At 41.8% G+C, this 15,728-nt stretch overlaps 1 protein-coding gene across 3 annotated transcripts in view; it reads left to right on the top strand.

Moving 5' to 3' along the window:
• The first annotated feature begins 11,467 nt into the window (after nucleotides 1-11,467).
• Nucleotides 11,468-15,728, top strand: part of EPB41L4A (erythrocyte membrane protein band 4.1 like 4A) — a 125,143-nt gene continuing 120,882 nt past the window's right edge. For all 3 annotated transcript variants that reach the window (XM_071731957.1, XM_071731958.1, XM_071731959.1), the window contains exon 1: nucleotides 11,468-11,587. In XM_071731957.1, the coding sequence (XP_071588058.1) occupies nucleotides 11,489-11,587 (99 nt within the window). In that variant the 5' untranslated portion in view covers nucleotides 11,468-11,488. The remainder of the gene's footprint in view (nucleotides 11,588-15,728) is intronic.

Consider the following 15,728-nt stretch of genomic DNA (forward strand, 5'->3'; position numbering starts at 1 on the left):
ATACTACTGTTTGATACTGTACTAACAATATATTTTTTAAAAATATACATTTGGGTAACCTGTAAGAAAGTAGAGAAATTTAGAGGATAAAAGCCTCCATGTCCTTGTGTATCATGGAATCCTATGAGTTCATGTTTGTGATCTCTACACACCTGTGCTGGGGCAGGGGATTGCATCAGATGATCAGGACTGTACCAACACCAATTCTTCTGTCTTTCTAGGACTGTGTGATATTTGACTTAATTTTGAAAGTTTGTTCTTCTTCCCTTTTTGTTGGAACTTGAAAGCATTAGACTTGTTTGTGGTAGCAGAACAGAATGACTGAAATTAGATAAAACTTTCCATCTTGCGTTAGTGATTGAGATTAGTTGGGAGCACATTTAAAGACAGAAAAAGTTACAGGGAAACTAGTCTAGAAAAAAATCATATTTTCAGTAACACAATGTGGTGTTAACACAAGCAAAGAAAAGTCTCTTTCTAAATCAGATTTTTTTCTTAGTAATGTGCCTTTAATTGGAATGGTAAGGGGGGGGAAATATGGGCTCCTTGTCAGTTGATTTTGGCAAGTAACTCATCTGTTACAGGTCATCTTGACTTCAACCTGATGTCTGGCTAAAATGACCAGTATTAATCACTTCAAAGCAATGCCTCTTTGCCTACCACAAAACAAACAGCACCAGTAGTCACAGGCATCACTCCTATGACATGTTTTGCTTGCAAAGGTTGTCAGCAAGAACTGAATAGAATTCATTGAGCTGAGTGTGCATGGAAACTTAATAGATTTGGTCTTGTAATTTAATAGGTAACACCACCCACCACCAATCCCCAAGCTCCCCCAAGATGTCTGATAAGTCTAGGCATGGAATACCAGCTTGTGTATTTATTTGGAGACATATTCCAGTTTTCATGGAAAAAGAGGAAAATACATAATTCCTCATTATTTTCTTTTCTAATAAAGTGTGGTAGCATTACTATTTTGATATAGTGGTACAGCTGAATAATACATGAGAACTGGGATCAAGATAGGAAGTGTCAGAAGGCTTCATTAGGCATGCTACAAAAACTGTTAGAAAGCTATTTTCATGAAATCTGTTTCAAGAATTACTAATACAGTTTACTGGCAATTAGTGTTCAGTCTTCTTCTGCACCTCTGACTTTAACGCAATTTTTTTATTTCTTTCAAGGTGTTTAAAAGTTTCTTACAAAACGTTTTATTACTGTGGATTTTCATGAATATTTGTACGATAGATTTTTGGTGGCATAGCTTCTTGATAACCCAGTAGTGTTTCTTTCTGTGGCATTCTTTCTGTGTTTTGTTAATTTTAAGCACCCATAATTTTGTGTATCTGGAAACAAAAGCATAGAAAAACACATTATCATTGTCATGCCCAGAAATGAGACTTTGGCTTTCATTGTGGAGGTACAGCATGAGCACTATGGCCCATTCTTCTGCAAATAGGAGCAGCAACATAATAAACCAGGAGTGTGTGATTTATTGTGTGAAGATCACAATCCTGATACTTTAGTACAAAGTAGTTATCTGAAGTCTGTCTTTAAATGAATAATTTGTAAATAAATAGACAGGAGCCACAGTTTTACGGCTGTTTCGCTGTCAGCTGGGAGCATGCAGGACCTTGCTGTGGGCTTTACTCTTCTCATGGTCCTATCAAACCAATGTCATTGCCAGGAGAAAAAAAAAAAAAAAAAAAAAAAAAAAAAAATTCTCAATTCTTAAGGAAAAAGAGGTATAACTGAGAATTTGGGTCTATGTCAGAGAAAAATAGATGGCTATGAGCTGCATTTGCAGAAGGATGAAATCTATGAGAAAGACAGGCATGTCCTTACTCCAAAGTGGTTTTGCATTGGCAAAGTTCTTAAACATGCTGCTTTGTGGTTGGCTGTGCTAAGTCAGTTCACATATCCTACCCAAACTCTGTAGTTTAATGTCATAGAAGATAATCTCCAGACACCTAGGGCAAAAATAATTATTGTGTATAAATCATATACAACTTTTTCTCTGCTGACTGTCTTCACTCTTGTTGGCAGAGGTTCAACCTGTTCTCCATGGTCTTCTCCTTGGGCTTCAGAAACTGCAGCTTCTCTTCCCTCCATTTCCTCTCTGACCTTGGTGTGTGCAGGGCTGTTCCTCAGATTTTCTGTGCACCATTTTATTCCTTTTTAAGATATGTTATTATGGAGTCACCGTAATCTTGGCTGAGGGGCTCAGTTGTGGCCTGCAGTGGTTCTGTTGGAGCTGCCTGGAACTGTCTGTGTGTGGGGCAGATCCATCCTCTTCCCACTGATGCCACTGCTGCAACCCCCCTGCCAGCACCTGGGCACCTGAACCCAGTACAAGTTCTTCTCAGCAGTGATCTAAACTTGGATTCACCCATACCAGGGTCACACAGAAAGGAACAAGAATCTGATGAACTTCTTAAATTTGTTCCTGAAATGAGATCATAGTTCTGAAACTTCATGCTGATGCACTTCAGAAAGCCCAGTTATAATTCTGAAAAAGTCAAAATTGTTTCAACCACCTGCCACACCTTACATCTTTTACAAAATCACCTAAAGCATGGGTAATGATTGGTATGCAGTCAATACTGCCTTCTTGGTCTTCCTTACATCTCAATAAAGAGAGGTACAAATAAAAAACTTCTACTTAGTTTAAAATTATCAATTAATTTTTTTATGGTATAGGCAGAAGCAAATAGATAATTAGTAACCTTTGTAGCATTGTAGGCCATGCAAGTAAGTAACAATAAATATATAAGTAGTGGTGTAGAACTTGACTATAAGCATCTGTTGGGTTAACATACTTTAATGTGTAAGTAAACAGCCAAAATGGTATGCGTGGTATGCTGTTCTGGCAATGAAGTAAAATGCTAGAAATCCAGACAGTATCAAGGCATCATGAACATGATATGAAATGCATGCACAAGTAAATCAAGAATACATTGTAATAATTCAGTGCTAGCAGCAATGGAAACTTTATCAGTGAACTTGGTATTATGAATATGGAAAACTATCAAGTAGAAAGGAACAAACTTTTCTGTAGAAGTATTAATAGGGAAGGAATGGCTTAATCTTATTAATCTTTTCTTCACAGATGCTGTGTACAGAACTCTTACATTTGTGGAGCGCTGCTGTATCTATCCCTGGCAATCTGTACTACTCTGTAATGTGGTAGGTTTGAAAACATGCATATATTAGAATAGTAACACACTTTATATGTTGTGTTAGCTAAGGAGCACTCCTACTTTTGTGGCCTAGAAAATATATGAATATCCATGCTGTAATAATTTTGTTTGTAATATATATAGCATGCTATGCATAGAAGGGTACTCTAGGATATTCAGGGTCATCTACCATCTTCTAATGTAGGGTGCATTGTTCTTCAAGACTGTGACAAAATCAATTTTTATTTTCAAGCTACAGAAACATATTTTGCTTCATTGGCAATTGCTTCATTTTTTACATTTAGCTGAGAAAAAAAAAAGGAAAGGAAAGGAAAGGAAAGGAAAGGAAAGGAAAGGAAAGGAAAGGAAAGGAAAGGAAAGGAAAGGAAAGGAAAGGAAAGGAAAGGAAAGGAAAGGAAAGGAAAGGAAAGGAAAGGAAAGGAAAGGAAAGGAAAGGAAAGGAAAGGAAAGGAAAGGAAAGGAAAGGAAAGGAAAAAAGGAAAGGAAAGGAAAAAGGAAAGGAAAGGAAAGGAAAGGAAAGGAAAGGAAAGGAAAGGAAAGGAAAGGAAAGGAAAGGAAAGGAAAGGAAAGGAAAGGAAAGGAAAGGAAAGGAAAGGAAAGGAAAGGAAAAAGGAAAGGAAAGGAAAGGAAAAAGGAAAGGAAAAAGGAAAGGAAAAAGGAAAAAGGAAAGGAAAGGGTAAAAAAGCCTTGAAACGCAAAAAGACTTCAATTGCTAACTACATGTTTAACAAGTAGTTAGAAGGAGATACAGTGAGACACATCACTAGCTCCCTGCCTGAAGCACCAGACCCAGGTATCTAAAAATTGTGTTACATCATGTAGCAAAGTAAGAAGCCAGGCGAGGAGGGCAGCTTGAGACTGAGGAGCACAGGAAGGCTGTGGGAGCATAGAATGGGGAGGAGCAGACAGGGTGCTTAGACAGCACTCCAGCTGCCTTCAAGGCAAAATGTTGCATTGGAGGCAAGAGCGGTGCAAGCAGCATTTGCCCCTTGGTTCCAACCAAGGTGTTTACATTTTCAGGACACAGTCTGATCCTGTCTCTCCCTGTTTGGTACGCCCAACTCCTACAGAAACATCTCCTGCTTAGAGCATTTAACTACACTTTCTGGTTTTCCGTTTATGTGCATTTTCCCCACTTCTGTTGCTTTTGTTTCTCTCTACTTTTTTGTGCCTCTCATTGTTTCTTTTGCTTTCCTAGCTTCCACTTCTTTATGGTGTACTTTGCAGTTCTTGTCATTCCAACTACAGAGAAGTTTGCTTCTCCTCCTTCCCTTTCTCTTGCCCTCTCCTTTTATTCTGTTCTCTCCTCCTCTAGATTCTTTTCAGCCAGCTGAATGTTAGCATGAGGAAGCAATCTAAACTTAAATGTGAGCTGGCAAGAAGGTAGGTTGTTTGCTATACAGAATGATGAGGAACAATAAGTATTGCTGTTGCTTAGGGGTCATGTTGGACTTACACTATGACACTAAGAAATAAAGCAGTGCGAGGGCCTTAAAAAGTCTATCACTCTCTTATTTACCTCTAGTTTCTTAAGTTTAGGGGCAGAGCTGAGTTCTTTCATTTCTTTTGTTTGTTAAGAGTCTTCCTGTCCCGTGTAGTTCTCATTTATTTTTTTTTTTTATGTTTTAAGGAAACAATCAAAGGCTGTCAAGTGATGCACACACAAACGGGTCAGTCAGGTGTAACCACAATTACAAGAGAACTCTCAGAAAAGGGGCAAACTTTCCAGATGTTCCTGTTGTTCAGCATGACTTAATGATTACAGAAAATAAACTTTATCAGGCTGAGTTCCTGAACTCTGAAGCAAGAAATGGTCCCCATAGCCCCTTGTGATAAACAGAAAAAGGCAATTTAGTGGTCCAGCCTTACTTTGAGCAATCTTTCTGCAGGCTCAGCATCATTCATATTCAGTGACTGGTGTAGAAGCTTGAGGGAATCTTTTCTGTATCCCAACTATATGAAGGAAACTTGAAAGGAAGTCATGAACATGCTGTGCAACATGCTTCAGTCTGTCTTTTCACTTATCAAGTATTTGAGTCTGCAAGATATATGAAGAGCTGGTTATTTCCTTGATCAGTTGTAGGGAGCTGCTGAACTTCTTTTGCTTATGAAATCAACACAGGTAAGTGTAGTCACTGAAGAAAAGACCTACTTATTCTGATTACCTACAGCATTTCATAACGATCCCATCTCATCATAGCTCATAACAGGTGATGCTCTCCAGACAATGACTGCACTTTCTGCATTCAAGTGACAGTGAAAGAGGACTGCTTTTCCAGGAACAGCAATCCTTTGTATAAACTTAGTACAAACAACGTAAAAAATCCAGTTAGGTGCATGAGTATGACAGCTTTAATTTAGAAGATGTATTTAAGATCTCATTCGCATTGAAGATCTCAATTGTGAATGTGTCTGTAATACCCAGAGATCAGATGACAAACATAATAAAGATCTAATACCTGTCAAAAAGATTTGGTCCTTACTTAAAATTAAGATTCACAGTGATGAATGTAATGAACTTGGGAACAGCAGTAAGGAGTTTCCTCTAGCAGAGCTTCCTACTGGTGGCTTGTCTACATTAACACTTTCTTCTATGGGTGGGAGACAGCCCCTGTTAAAATGTTCATCCTAATTGGTATCTGTGTCACTTTAATTAGGTATTGACTCGTTGCCTTCCTGAACTGACTCGAAGTTCTGACTGGGAGAATCCTCTCAGCCTGTTTGTCTTGAGTAAGTCATTGCTTAGTTTTAGAATGCCCTGGGTTTATTTCTGTGGCAGGTAGAGGTCTAATGACCCTCTAGGAAACAGAACTGAGGATCTCTTGGCAATGATGCCCCCTAAAACTTGCATTCAGAAGGTGGAGGAGAGGAAAAGAAGAGATGTTAGCTTCAGATAAACATGGTTTCTGTTGTGTTTGAACAGCATGGAGCTCAAACAACAGCAGACTGACTGATTACCCGAGTCCCTTGTTATTTGCCAGCTGGCATGACAGCCTAACTTTGAGGTTAAAGATGCTCACTAAGTGTACTAAAAAACCCTGCCCTTTTACAACAATATCAGAATATACCTAGTTCCCTGGAACAGGCATAGCAGCAGCTCCCTGGAGTTGAAGGTTTTAGCACATAATTTCCCCATCTTACTCCAAAGATATACTTACGGAGCTCCACTAAAGTGATAGGAAAGTTTGAGAGTAATCTCCCTTCTGTGCTTGAGAATGAGTGTAGTCAGTCGTGGTTTACTAAAAAAGGTGACAGTGTACCCATTAGGTAGTATTCTTTGAAAAAGATATCCTTTTCTCCACAGGAAGCTCACCTTCTAAATGTTCATGGATCTTCACAGCATCTGTTTTTCTGCTGTTACAAGGTACCAATCGTCAGAGCATGATTTAAAGTTCTGGAGAGAATGTTTTTTTTTTTTTCTCTTGGTAAGACAGATTGTTACATCTTACAACCCAATTATCTTTACTATTTAAATAGATTTAAGTTCTGCAAAGGAGCCTGAGCTTAAGCAAAATAAAACAGGATCATCTGGTTCTTCTTTGGATAGGGATAACTTGTCATAATCTTGACAAACGCTTTGAAAAACCACATCACACACAAATTTATGTTCAATAAACATCAGCTAAAGACAGATTTTTTTCTTGCTTTGATAGAAGAATACAGATTTTGCTGCTTCTAATTTTGGCTTTAAAATTTATAATAAATATCCTGAAAGAATTCTTTTATATTTTTGGGTGGAAGAAGCACATTTAATGTCATGTTTTCTTTATTAAAAAATCAGAAATTGAGAGATGAGTGTGGTTTTCTTAAGTATTAAGTATGTATTTGCAGTGCTGCAATTTTCTGTTGTCTTTTTAGGCAAAGAGAAGAATGGATTTTTACTCAGTGTCATGTCAGTTCAAACATCCTCAAGATGGTTATTGCAGTGGAATCAGCTGTTAAAGTGTACTTTAAAATGTTTAAAATTTGCTTTCATGGTTTTTCTTTTTTTTCTTCTGTTATTACTATGTTATAGGTCTGAACAGTGGCATATCTTACTTAAAGGTCTTTATAAGTGTATTGTGTACAACATAGTATAGTATAGTACAGTATAGTATAGTATAGTATAGTATAGTATAGTATAGTATAGTACAGTATAGCACAGTATAGTACAGCATAGCATAACATAGTATATCTAGAAGTATAATATAACCTACTATGCTTTGGAGGAAATACATAGCTCATACATATGTGAGTAAATTTATTTTTACAATGCTTTTGACCATGGACTGACACTGCGCAGTGGATGCATACATGTGTGATATGTAGTAGTAATACAGAGTTCAGAGAAATCATTAAATAATAGCACCCATGAGTGTGATTTAAGTAAAAATTTAGTTAGTGAAGTAAGAAATGTGAACTCCTCCACACTCCTAACACAGTCAAACTTCAGCCTCTGAAAGCTGTAAAATGCTATGCAGAAATGCTTCTTTTTTTCATTGGCGTTTGGTCCATTGCTTTGTTCCTCTTTTTTTGGTGGAAGGCATGTACGTAGCAATAGCTCCTAATGGCATGTTGAACATCAGAAGTACTTCTTGGATGGACTGCAGACATCTGGGGGCAGTGATGTATGAGCAGGTGAGCAAATGTTGAACCAGTGCAGTGCAGTGCTGCTGCACTTTTTTCCTGTAAACATCCCAGATCCTATTGGACAATAACTATTGAACAGTACTCTTGCTAGGAATTTTTTTTTTAAATGGAAGATGCATTCAGGGTTGTACATTCATCCCAGAGTGTAATGTGCTGTTACTTTCTGTTTTAATTTTAAACTTCTTGCACTAGTTCTCAGTACTTTTCTCTGCTCACTGTGTAAGCAAGAAGCTGAGTCCAGGAGACATGTCTTTATTTGAGAAGGAAGATGAACAGATTGCTCTGTGACTTGCTTTAACTTTTCACTCATCCTCTGGAAGCTGACATGGATAAAATATAGGACTGGCACCTCTACAGACTTGTAAATAGCAGTGATAGGTAAGAGACTGTGATAATGGCTAAAATAGGTCATTATGCCTCTTACTATATGCTCAGCTACTGGCAGGAAACATTTGTGTGCAAACCTGTAAAAGCTAGTGAGAAATGAGATATGCTAACCTGCTTCCTTTGGGTGGTTAATCTCAGTGCTGATATGCCAGTACATGGATGTAGATCCCTTCACATATAGATGTTCTTGTGGTCCTCAGTGTTTTGTTTATATAACCTCATTGAAAACACCTATTTGCAGCTAAAAATTATCATTCTAATGAAGGTGTACTGGATCATAGCTGGATGACATGGCTGGATGACATGGCTGCAGCAAATTGCACTGTGTGCCTCAGACAGGCAATAGAAAAAAATGCCTTTATGCCCTGGTCCTGTACTTACATGCCAGAGTTAGCATGTCCATAAGTGTTCATGCGATGAGACCTTATGTCAGCGATTTTCCCTTTGTGGTGCTTGACCTATGATTTTTTTTGTAGACAGAAGTAAAAAGCAGATAAGTTTCCTAATGAATTTGGAAAGCAGATGAATATCATGTTTCTCATAAGTAGCAAGCTGGCCTGATATAGTAGCAAGCTGGCCTGATATGTGAAATACTGAGGCATTGGTCTCATGTATTATGCAGCTCTGAGCAAAGCTTGGGCCCTACCTTTTTGCCCCTATAAATAACAGTTGCTTTGCTTTCCTGAGCTCCTCAGGGCTCATACTGATCCTCTTCCCCTCTCTTGGCTCTCTTGGCTACTTTTCTGACTTCTTCAGTCGAGGAACCACACCCAGGTTTTGACATCATACGGTGATTTCTGGTACTGCTGCTGAATCAGTTGCTACCTATTGGCAGTAGCTGGATAGGAGACATGTTAATGGCTCTGTGCTCCAAATACATCAGTGTATATGTCTTACATATTCCCTGTGAACCAACCAGGTAACGTGTCTTAGCGTGAAACAGATCTTTAGGAACAGAAGACATGGGACTGCTTATAAACTGGACTGCTTATAACCACGACTAGACTTGATTTAAACTGCTCAGCTCTGGGGTTGTCATGCAGCTATACGAGCTATCTAAAAATTATAATTAAAGGTTTTTTGACTGGTTGTGAGTTCACTGAGCCTTCCCTCTCATGGGATTAATCAGTGATTTATGAATATATAATTATTTTAACTGACTTAGGGGGTAATTTATGTCATGATGTCCGTGATATATGGATCTAAATAGACTAAACAAAAGGAAAAAGGAACCATATGTTCTGCAGAAAAATGTCCACTGTCAGACTGATTCAAGACTGGTGTTTGAAAAATGTGTTTAGAAAACCAGGAATAAATTTATTTAAATTTCTTACGTTATCTAGATCTCATTGTCACCAAGTACGTACTACCTAACAAACAAGATTAGAAACTTGAATTTTTTTGTTTTTTCAGCACTTCAAGAATTGTTCAAAAGGATGTGTTTTTATGAACATTTATAATAATTTATTCCTGATCTTCACCTTGCTCATGGAACAGAGTTTTCACAGCTACAGGATGGACAGAGATCCCGACATCCCACTGCCCAAGTTCAAACATTACATGAACCAAACATGAAAATGGAAGTGGTGTTTCCTGGGAGTAGCAAGGTTTTATCTAGGGCAGGAGTTTAAAAGCAGAGGTATTATTCTTTATCATTTGCCTACATCCCTGGTAAGGTTTGTCAGGTAAGAAATCTCCTTCTCTTATGCAGGAGCATGAGCAAGTTAACGATCACAAGAAAAACATTTATGCATATTCTTAAAACTGCAGATGTAAACTTTGTATGTTGTTCATTAGGAAGACTCATGCATGCAAACTTAAACAAATGCATGGCCACTTGTGGGACCAGGGCTTAACTTCCTGCCCGAGGGGAAGAATCATATATGTGTGCAACAATTAAAAAGTTGGACTGGTGTGTGCTCCAGAAACTATAAACAGCAACTGCAAAGGCAATCACAACTTCTTTTATGTCCTACCTTTTCTTAATTTATTTTTTAAGCACTACAGGGCTGTAGTTTTAAGATCAAATTTTTTCTATAGGAAGCTCAGTTTTTAACGGTGTGCCTAAGAGGCAACCTCTTCTAGATCCCTCACCGGTGTTTGCTGAAGGCTTTCTGTGCGAAGCACCGCACAAGCCTCGCTCCCCGACCCGACGGCTGCAGTCAGCCCAATCCCTCCCCACCGCCGGCCCGGGGGGGCAACAGGACCTCAGCCCCAGGCAAGCTGTCGGCCCAGCAGGGGCAGTGCTGCCGAGGCGTGCGGGCTCGGCTGCCGGGAGGGCAGGGGTGGCAGGAGCCGGTGGGGAAACGCGCAGGGGCGGGCTGGGACCGTGGACCTCGCTCCACCGCTGACAACCGGCAGAGCCGAACCCCGGCAGAGGGCAGCGAGGGTCCGGCACCGGACTTGGGAAGCCTGCGGGCTACTGTGAGGTGCGGCGCGGTGCCGCGGGCTGCGCCGGTTCCGGTCCCGGGCGGGCGTGGAGCAGCCAGCCCACGGGCGGAGGCGGCTCTTTGTCCTGGCAGGTGCCGGCTGCCGGCCTCCTTCCCGAAGCCGCCCCGGTCCGGCGACGTCCGCTCTGGGGTAATCCTGCGGGGCGGGCGGTGGGCGGAAGCTGGCGGCTGCCCGGCGGCTGGGTCGCTCCCGGCGCCCGGCAGCGCTGCCCCCATCCCTCCGCCCCCACCGAAGGACAAGAAGAGCGGCTGCCGCTGCCCCCGTTGCGTGGCCGCAGGCAGTTAGGGGGATGCGGGCCCGCGCCCACCGGGCACTGTCACCGCCTTCCTCCGCTAGCGGGTTCCGCGGGGGGTCGCCGGCGGGAACTTCTCCTCGGGTCGTGGAGGCGAAGAGGGATCCTCCGCCGCCTGCTCCTCTACACAAAGAGAAAGAGGAGGCGCGGAAACGTGCGCGGACGGGGCGGGGGACGGGGCGGGTGGGCGTTTCGGTACCTCCCCAGGGCGGCAGCGGCGGGGGAGCTGCCGTGACAGCCAGCCGTGGGCGAAGGCTGCGCCCTGGGCTCTTTCCTAAAAGGTCTTTTTCCTCCCCCGTTCCCACAGGGAGCGCCAGGCACCGCCGTCCGGGCTCTTCCGCGGGATGGCGACGGCGGAGGGCCGCCCCGTGGGGCCGGGTGCTGCTCCCTAGCAGCCTCTGGGTCTCCAGGCGCTGCCGCGGTGCGCGGAGCCGGACGCAGCCCATCCCCAGCTGCGCCTCAGCCCCTCTCCGCCGCCGCTCGGGACTCTTCCCGACTCCCCACCCTGTCCCCGGCCATCGCAGCAGGCATGGGTTGTTTCTGCGCGGTCCCGGAGGAATTTTACTGCGAAGTTTTGCTCCTGGACGAGTCTAAGCTGACCCTGACCACCCAGCAGCAGGGCATCAAGGTAAGTGCGGCCGGTGGAACTGCGGGATGCGGAGAGGGAGAGCCGCCGGGGCCGGGCAGCCGCGCTGTGAGCTGAGGCTGCCCGGTGGCGTCTGCCTCCACACTGCGCTTCGGCAGCCGGGAAGAGAGAGGCGGTAGGAAAAAGGGCTTTCGAGATCCCGCGGGAGGCGGAAAATTAATTTTATAATTTTCGTTGCAGTCGTGCAAGGGACAGATGAATCAGGAAGACGCGTGCCGGTGGGGTAGACGTGGCTCTGAAGACTTTACTTTGAGATAGTTATTTAAGCGAGCAGGTGCCGACCATTCGGGAGACTTGGCACAAGTATTTTTCTGTACATGCTACAGAAAAGGAGGGAAAAAAAAAAAAAAAAAAAAAAAAAAAAAGAAAGGAAAAGGCAGCTATGTGCACGGGCTGTTGCGCGCCCGTGTTGAGTCACTCCCCTCTTTCTCCCTCTGCCGCGGGCCGCTGCTCCCTGCCGTCCCCGCCCGGAGCTGCTCGGCTCTCCGGGGGAAAGGCCGCCGCCTCCCCCGCCGCCCGGGCCTGCAGGGCAGCAGCTCCTGAGAGGAGGGACGAAGGTTAAGCCTCGTCTCGCAGCCCTCTGCCCAGTAGCCTAGTCGGTGGGAAAAGCTCTTGCGCTGCTGCAGGCTGCTCGGGGCGGGTGAACTGTTCAAAGTAGCCGTCTGCCAAACGCTGATGAGCCCTGACAGAGCATGGGAAAACTGAGGTATTTCTAAAGGTCTTTAACTTGGTCCTGTTGGGTTAAGCCTGATGGCAGCAAATGGCATCTCTCAGGTACTTCAAGCCCTTGTTCAAGAAGCCGATGACTTGAATTGATTAGAAACGTAAGAATGTTGTTGTGGTGTTGGATCAGATAAAAAGGAAAAGTAATCAGTTCTTCTAAAATTTATTCTTGAAAAGGGCAGATATGCCTTACCTAAGGCATCCAAAGAATAAAAATCTCCATGCCTCTATGTTTCAGCTTGAATGACTAGATTTTGGTGAAACAGCTGGGGCAGGGAAAGCCGAAAGAGTCTAGATTTTAACAATATAATTTTAACTATAATCTGTAGCGCTACCATCTCTACATGTATTGAGGACTGTCAGGCTGTCCTGAATCAACTCTTTGCATATAGGTTACTAAATCCAAAGTTAGCTCAGAGGAGAGAGCGTATCACTGTGATGCTGGAAAGCAGTGCCTACGTAGGGTCTTTGAAGTATAAGTTTAGACACCTCTGAAAAACTTACCTTTGTATGTGCTGATGGGGGCATACATCCTATGCGTGCATATGTGCTTTTGTTGCCAGTAAATGTGCAGTAGAATATTAAAAGAATAATCTCTAAAAACCAGTTCTACAGTTAGCTTCACGAGTCCAAACCCTGATGGGTTTGTGCCATGGGAAATGTCTTGCATGGCTTGCAGTTTTGGGAATCATCTAGTTTAAGATGAAGGTGTGGTTTTCTGCCATTCTTACTATCGCCTGAATCTGGTATGATGCTAAATGTTTCACCCTTTCTACCTGCTTCTTCTCTGTCTTGAATCTAACCATTAAGCAGTCATTGAGGTGGTTGTAACAGTGTGCAGATCTGACAGTAAAGTTGTAGTTTCCTAACATTTTAGGGTAAAATCTGACATTACACAGGAGGAAACTTCAAGCAAATGAGAATCTCCCTTTTTGTAGCAGCCTGTTTCTTTGTTTTTTGGTTTATGGCTTTTGGTTTTTGGTTTTAACATGAAATTTGTGTAATGTGGAACCACACCCAGTACTGTAGCTCTATTAGCCTTTGAAAACCTAAGCCTTTGAAAACCTAAGGAGAGGAACTGTTTAGCTCTCCCCTAGTCAATGGTTTCCACTGTCATGGTCACCCTTGTCTTTGTACTGGCAGAAGTGTTTGTGCAGCTGTGTGAGAAGAAGAGCACATGTCCAGCTGAAGGGTAACCACTTTTATTGTGTTAGTCTGCAGCTGGATCAGTACCCTGATCCGCTCCACAGCTGGACGAGGGCAGAACTGGGTATTTCCACCAGGTCCTGGTTATTCCATTTTAAGCTGCTCAGGGACCATTTATGCGGGTTTTATTCTACAGGTTTCCACTGAAGTTATATGATTATTTCTTAGTAAAAGAGAACTTAAAATTTATCATATTCTGTCATTTTACACTTTAAGTTCTTTTATTAGCATGTGCACCTCTGAAAATGCAGAGTCTCATACTTATTTTTGTAGAATTGCAGCTTTTGTATAGATTGTAAGTGTTCTTACATATTTTGTTTCAAAACGAAGATTTTCTTAGAACTTCAGATGCTGGATGTGATCTTTCTTAAATCTTCACACTTTCAATTTTGTTCACAGCTTCCCAGGAAATGTTTTTAGTACTGTTTCACAAATCTTGAACTATTGCAAGAGCAGAGGCTTTAAGTGGTTATACAAGCAGCTTTGTTCCCTTCTTTTCCCCCAAGACAATGCATGTCTGGTAGAAGTAAAAAGCAGAACTTATTGGCTATTTGCTATCTATGTATTCCCTTGATATTAAAGGATTTAGTCCTATTTGCTTGGAGGGGTGAAAGACTTAGCTCTCTGACTGCTGCAGTCTTAGGCAATTTTTTTTCTTCCATGAATCTGAAATAAAGACATAAAGCAGATACTTCTTTCTGAAGTGTTGTAGAGTTTTGAACATGCATTGCCTAGTTTGCATGGTAGTTATTTATAGGCTGCTGTGTTTGACAGCAGCTATATGCAGCAAAATATAATGTTTTTAAATTACCTTTTTTATTGACGAAATTTTTATATTACATTGAAGGTTAAATTGTACTTCAGACTACAGCTAAGAGCAGAGTTGGCACAAGACTAAGACTCTGAGTGCCATTTAGAGGTACTTGTCTCTTCTCTGTGGATTACAAAGAGCTTGTTAGGTAAAGGAAAGGACTGACTTTTTTGCTGGTTCCTAGTAGGGAAACCGAGGTGCAAAGAGGTCAAGTCACTTTTCCAAGGTCATGCAACAGGTCAGCATCAGAGCCAGGAATAAAGTTCCCAGCCATCTAGGCTGTGAGCAGCTGATCAGTCTGCTGTGGGTCATGCTGTCTGAAGGGATTTGTTATGATCTTTCACTAGTAGGTGCTCAAACTGACTTTTGCTTCTCAAAATTTGTTTCTGTTTTCTCACTGTTACCAGTGCTGTCTTGTTCTCCCTACATGTCTTTGTGGTTTAAAGTCAGAACACTGTTGTGTGAAAATGTGAGAGCTGGCTCTCCAGCCTTCGGGTACAGCAGGCTGCTAATAGGCACCAAGTATCTAATTATCTCAGTTTTTATGTTTGTCTATAGTACATTAACTGTGAGAGATATTTTGGGACTACATCCTTTGAAATAATAAAGCTATATCAGTTTTAGTCTAAGCAATCTTGGATTAGAAGTGGTTCTGATACAATGTATCTAGTCAAGGTATAAAATCTCAGACTGGGGCAGTTTTTCCACTAAAAGGGATGTTCAAGATGCCGATTTAGAAATGGGCTTTTAACAAACTTTTGCTACGAAAATGGTAATAATCAGCTGTTAACTAAAAGATAATAAGTTTTTCAGGACTGTTACTTTGACTCATCTTCACATAGAGTAAGCAATAATGTTGACATTTTTATGGTACAGTACTACCTTTTAAGTAGGTATAAGGTTTTGGTGGTATCACAAAACACGTCAACAGTGTTTTGACATAGTACCCAACTGAAGGGCTGTGGGCATATTTTGACTCTGTACTAACTGGACTAATTGTCCTTGCAAAAGGGAATTGGTTTGCCTTGTGGCACAGACTTGTTATTGGAGGTCAAGGAAACCTCTGTGGGCCCTTAGAAAATACTGCTGTAGAGCCTGTTTGTGATTAGCTGTTTCAGAGAGAACAGTCATCCTGTGATGTGTATGTAACAGGAATTCAAATATTCTTTTACTTATTTTTCTTGAAGACATTATTTAAGGCAAATGTTTTTTTTCCTCCTGAATAGGTTAAAAATATTCTGAATCATCTCCATTTTATGTTCATATCTCTTTGGTTGGAATAAAGTTCTCAAAAAAAATATTAGCTACTTCTCCAGTGAACAAGCTCTCTAATTAGTCTTCAGCCACCTGGTCATTGCACTTTTGAAGTCTTCCTTGAAATTT

The sequence above is a fragment of the Heliangelus exortis genome, chromosome Z (genome assembly GCF_036169615.1).
Source record: "Heliangelus exortis chromosome Z, bHelExo1.hap1, whole genome shotgun sequence".
Classification (NCBI taxonomy): Eukaryota; Metazoa; Chordata; class Aves; order Apodiformes; family Trochilidae; genus Heliangelus; species Heliangelus exortis.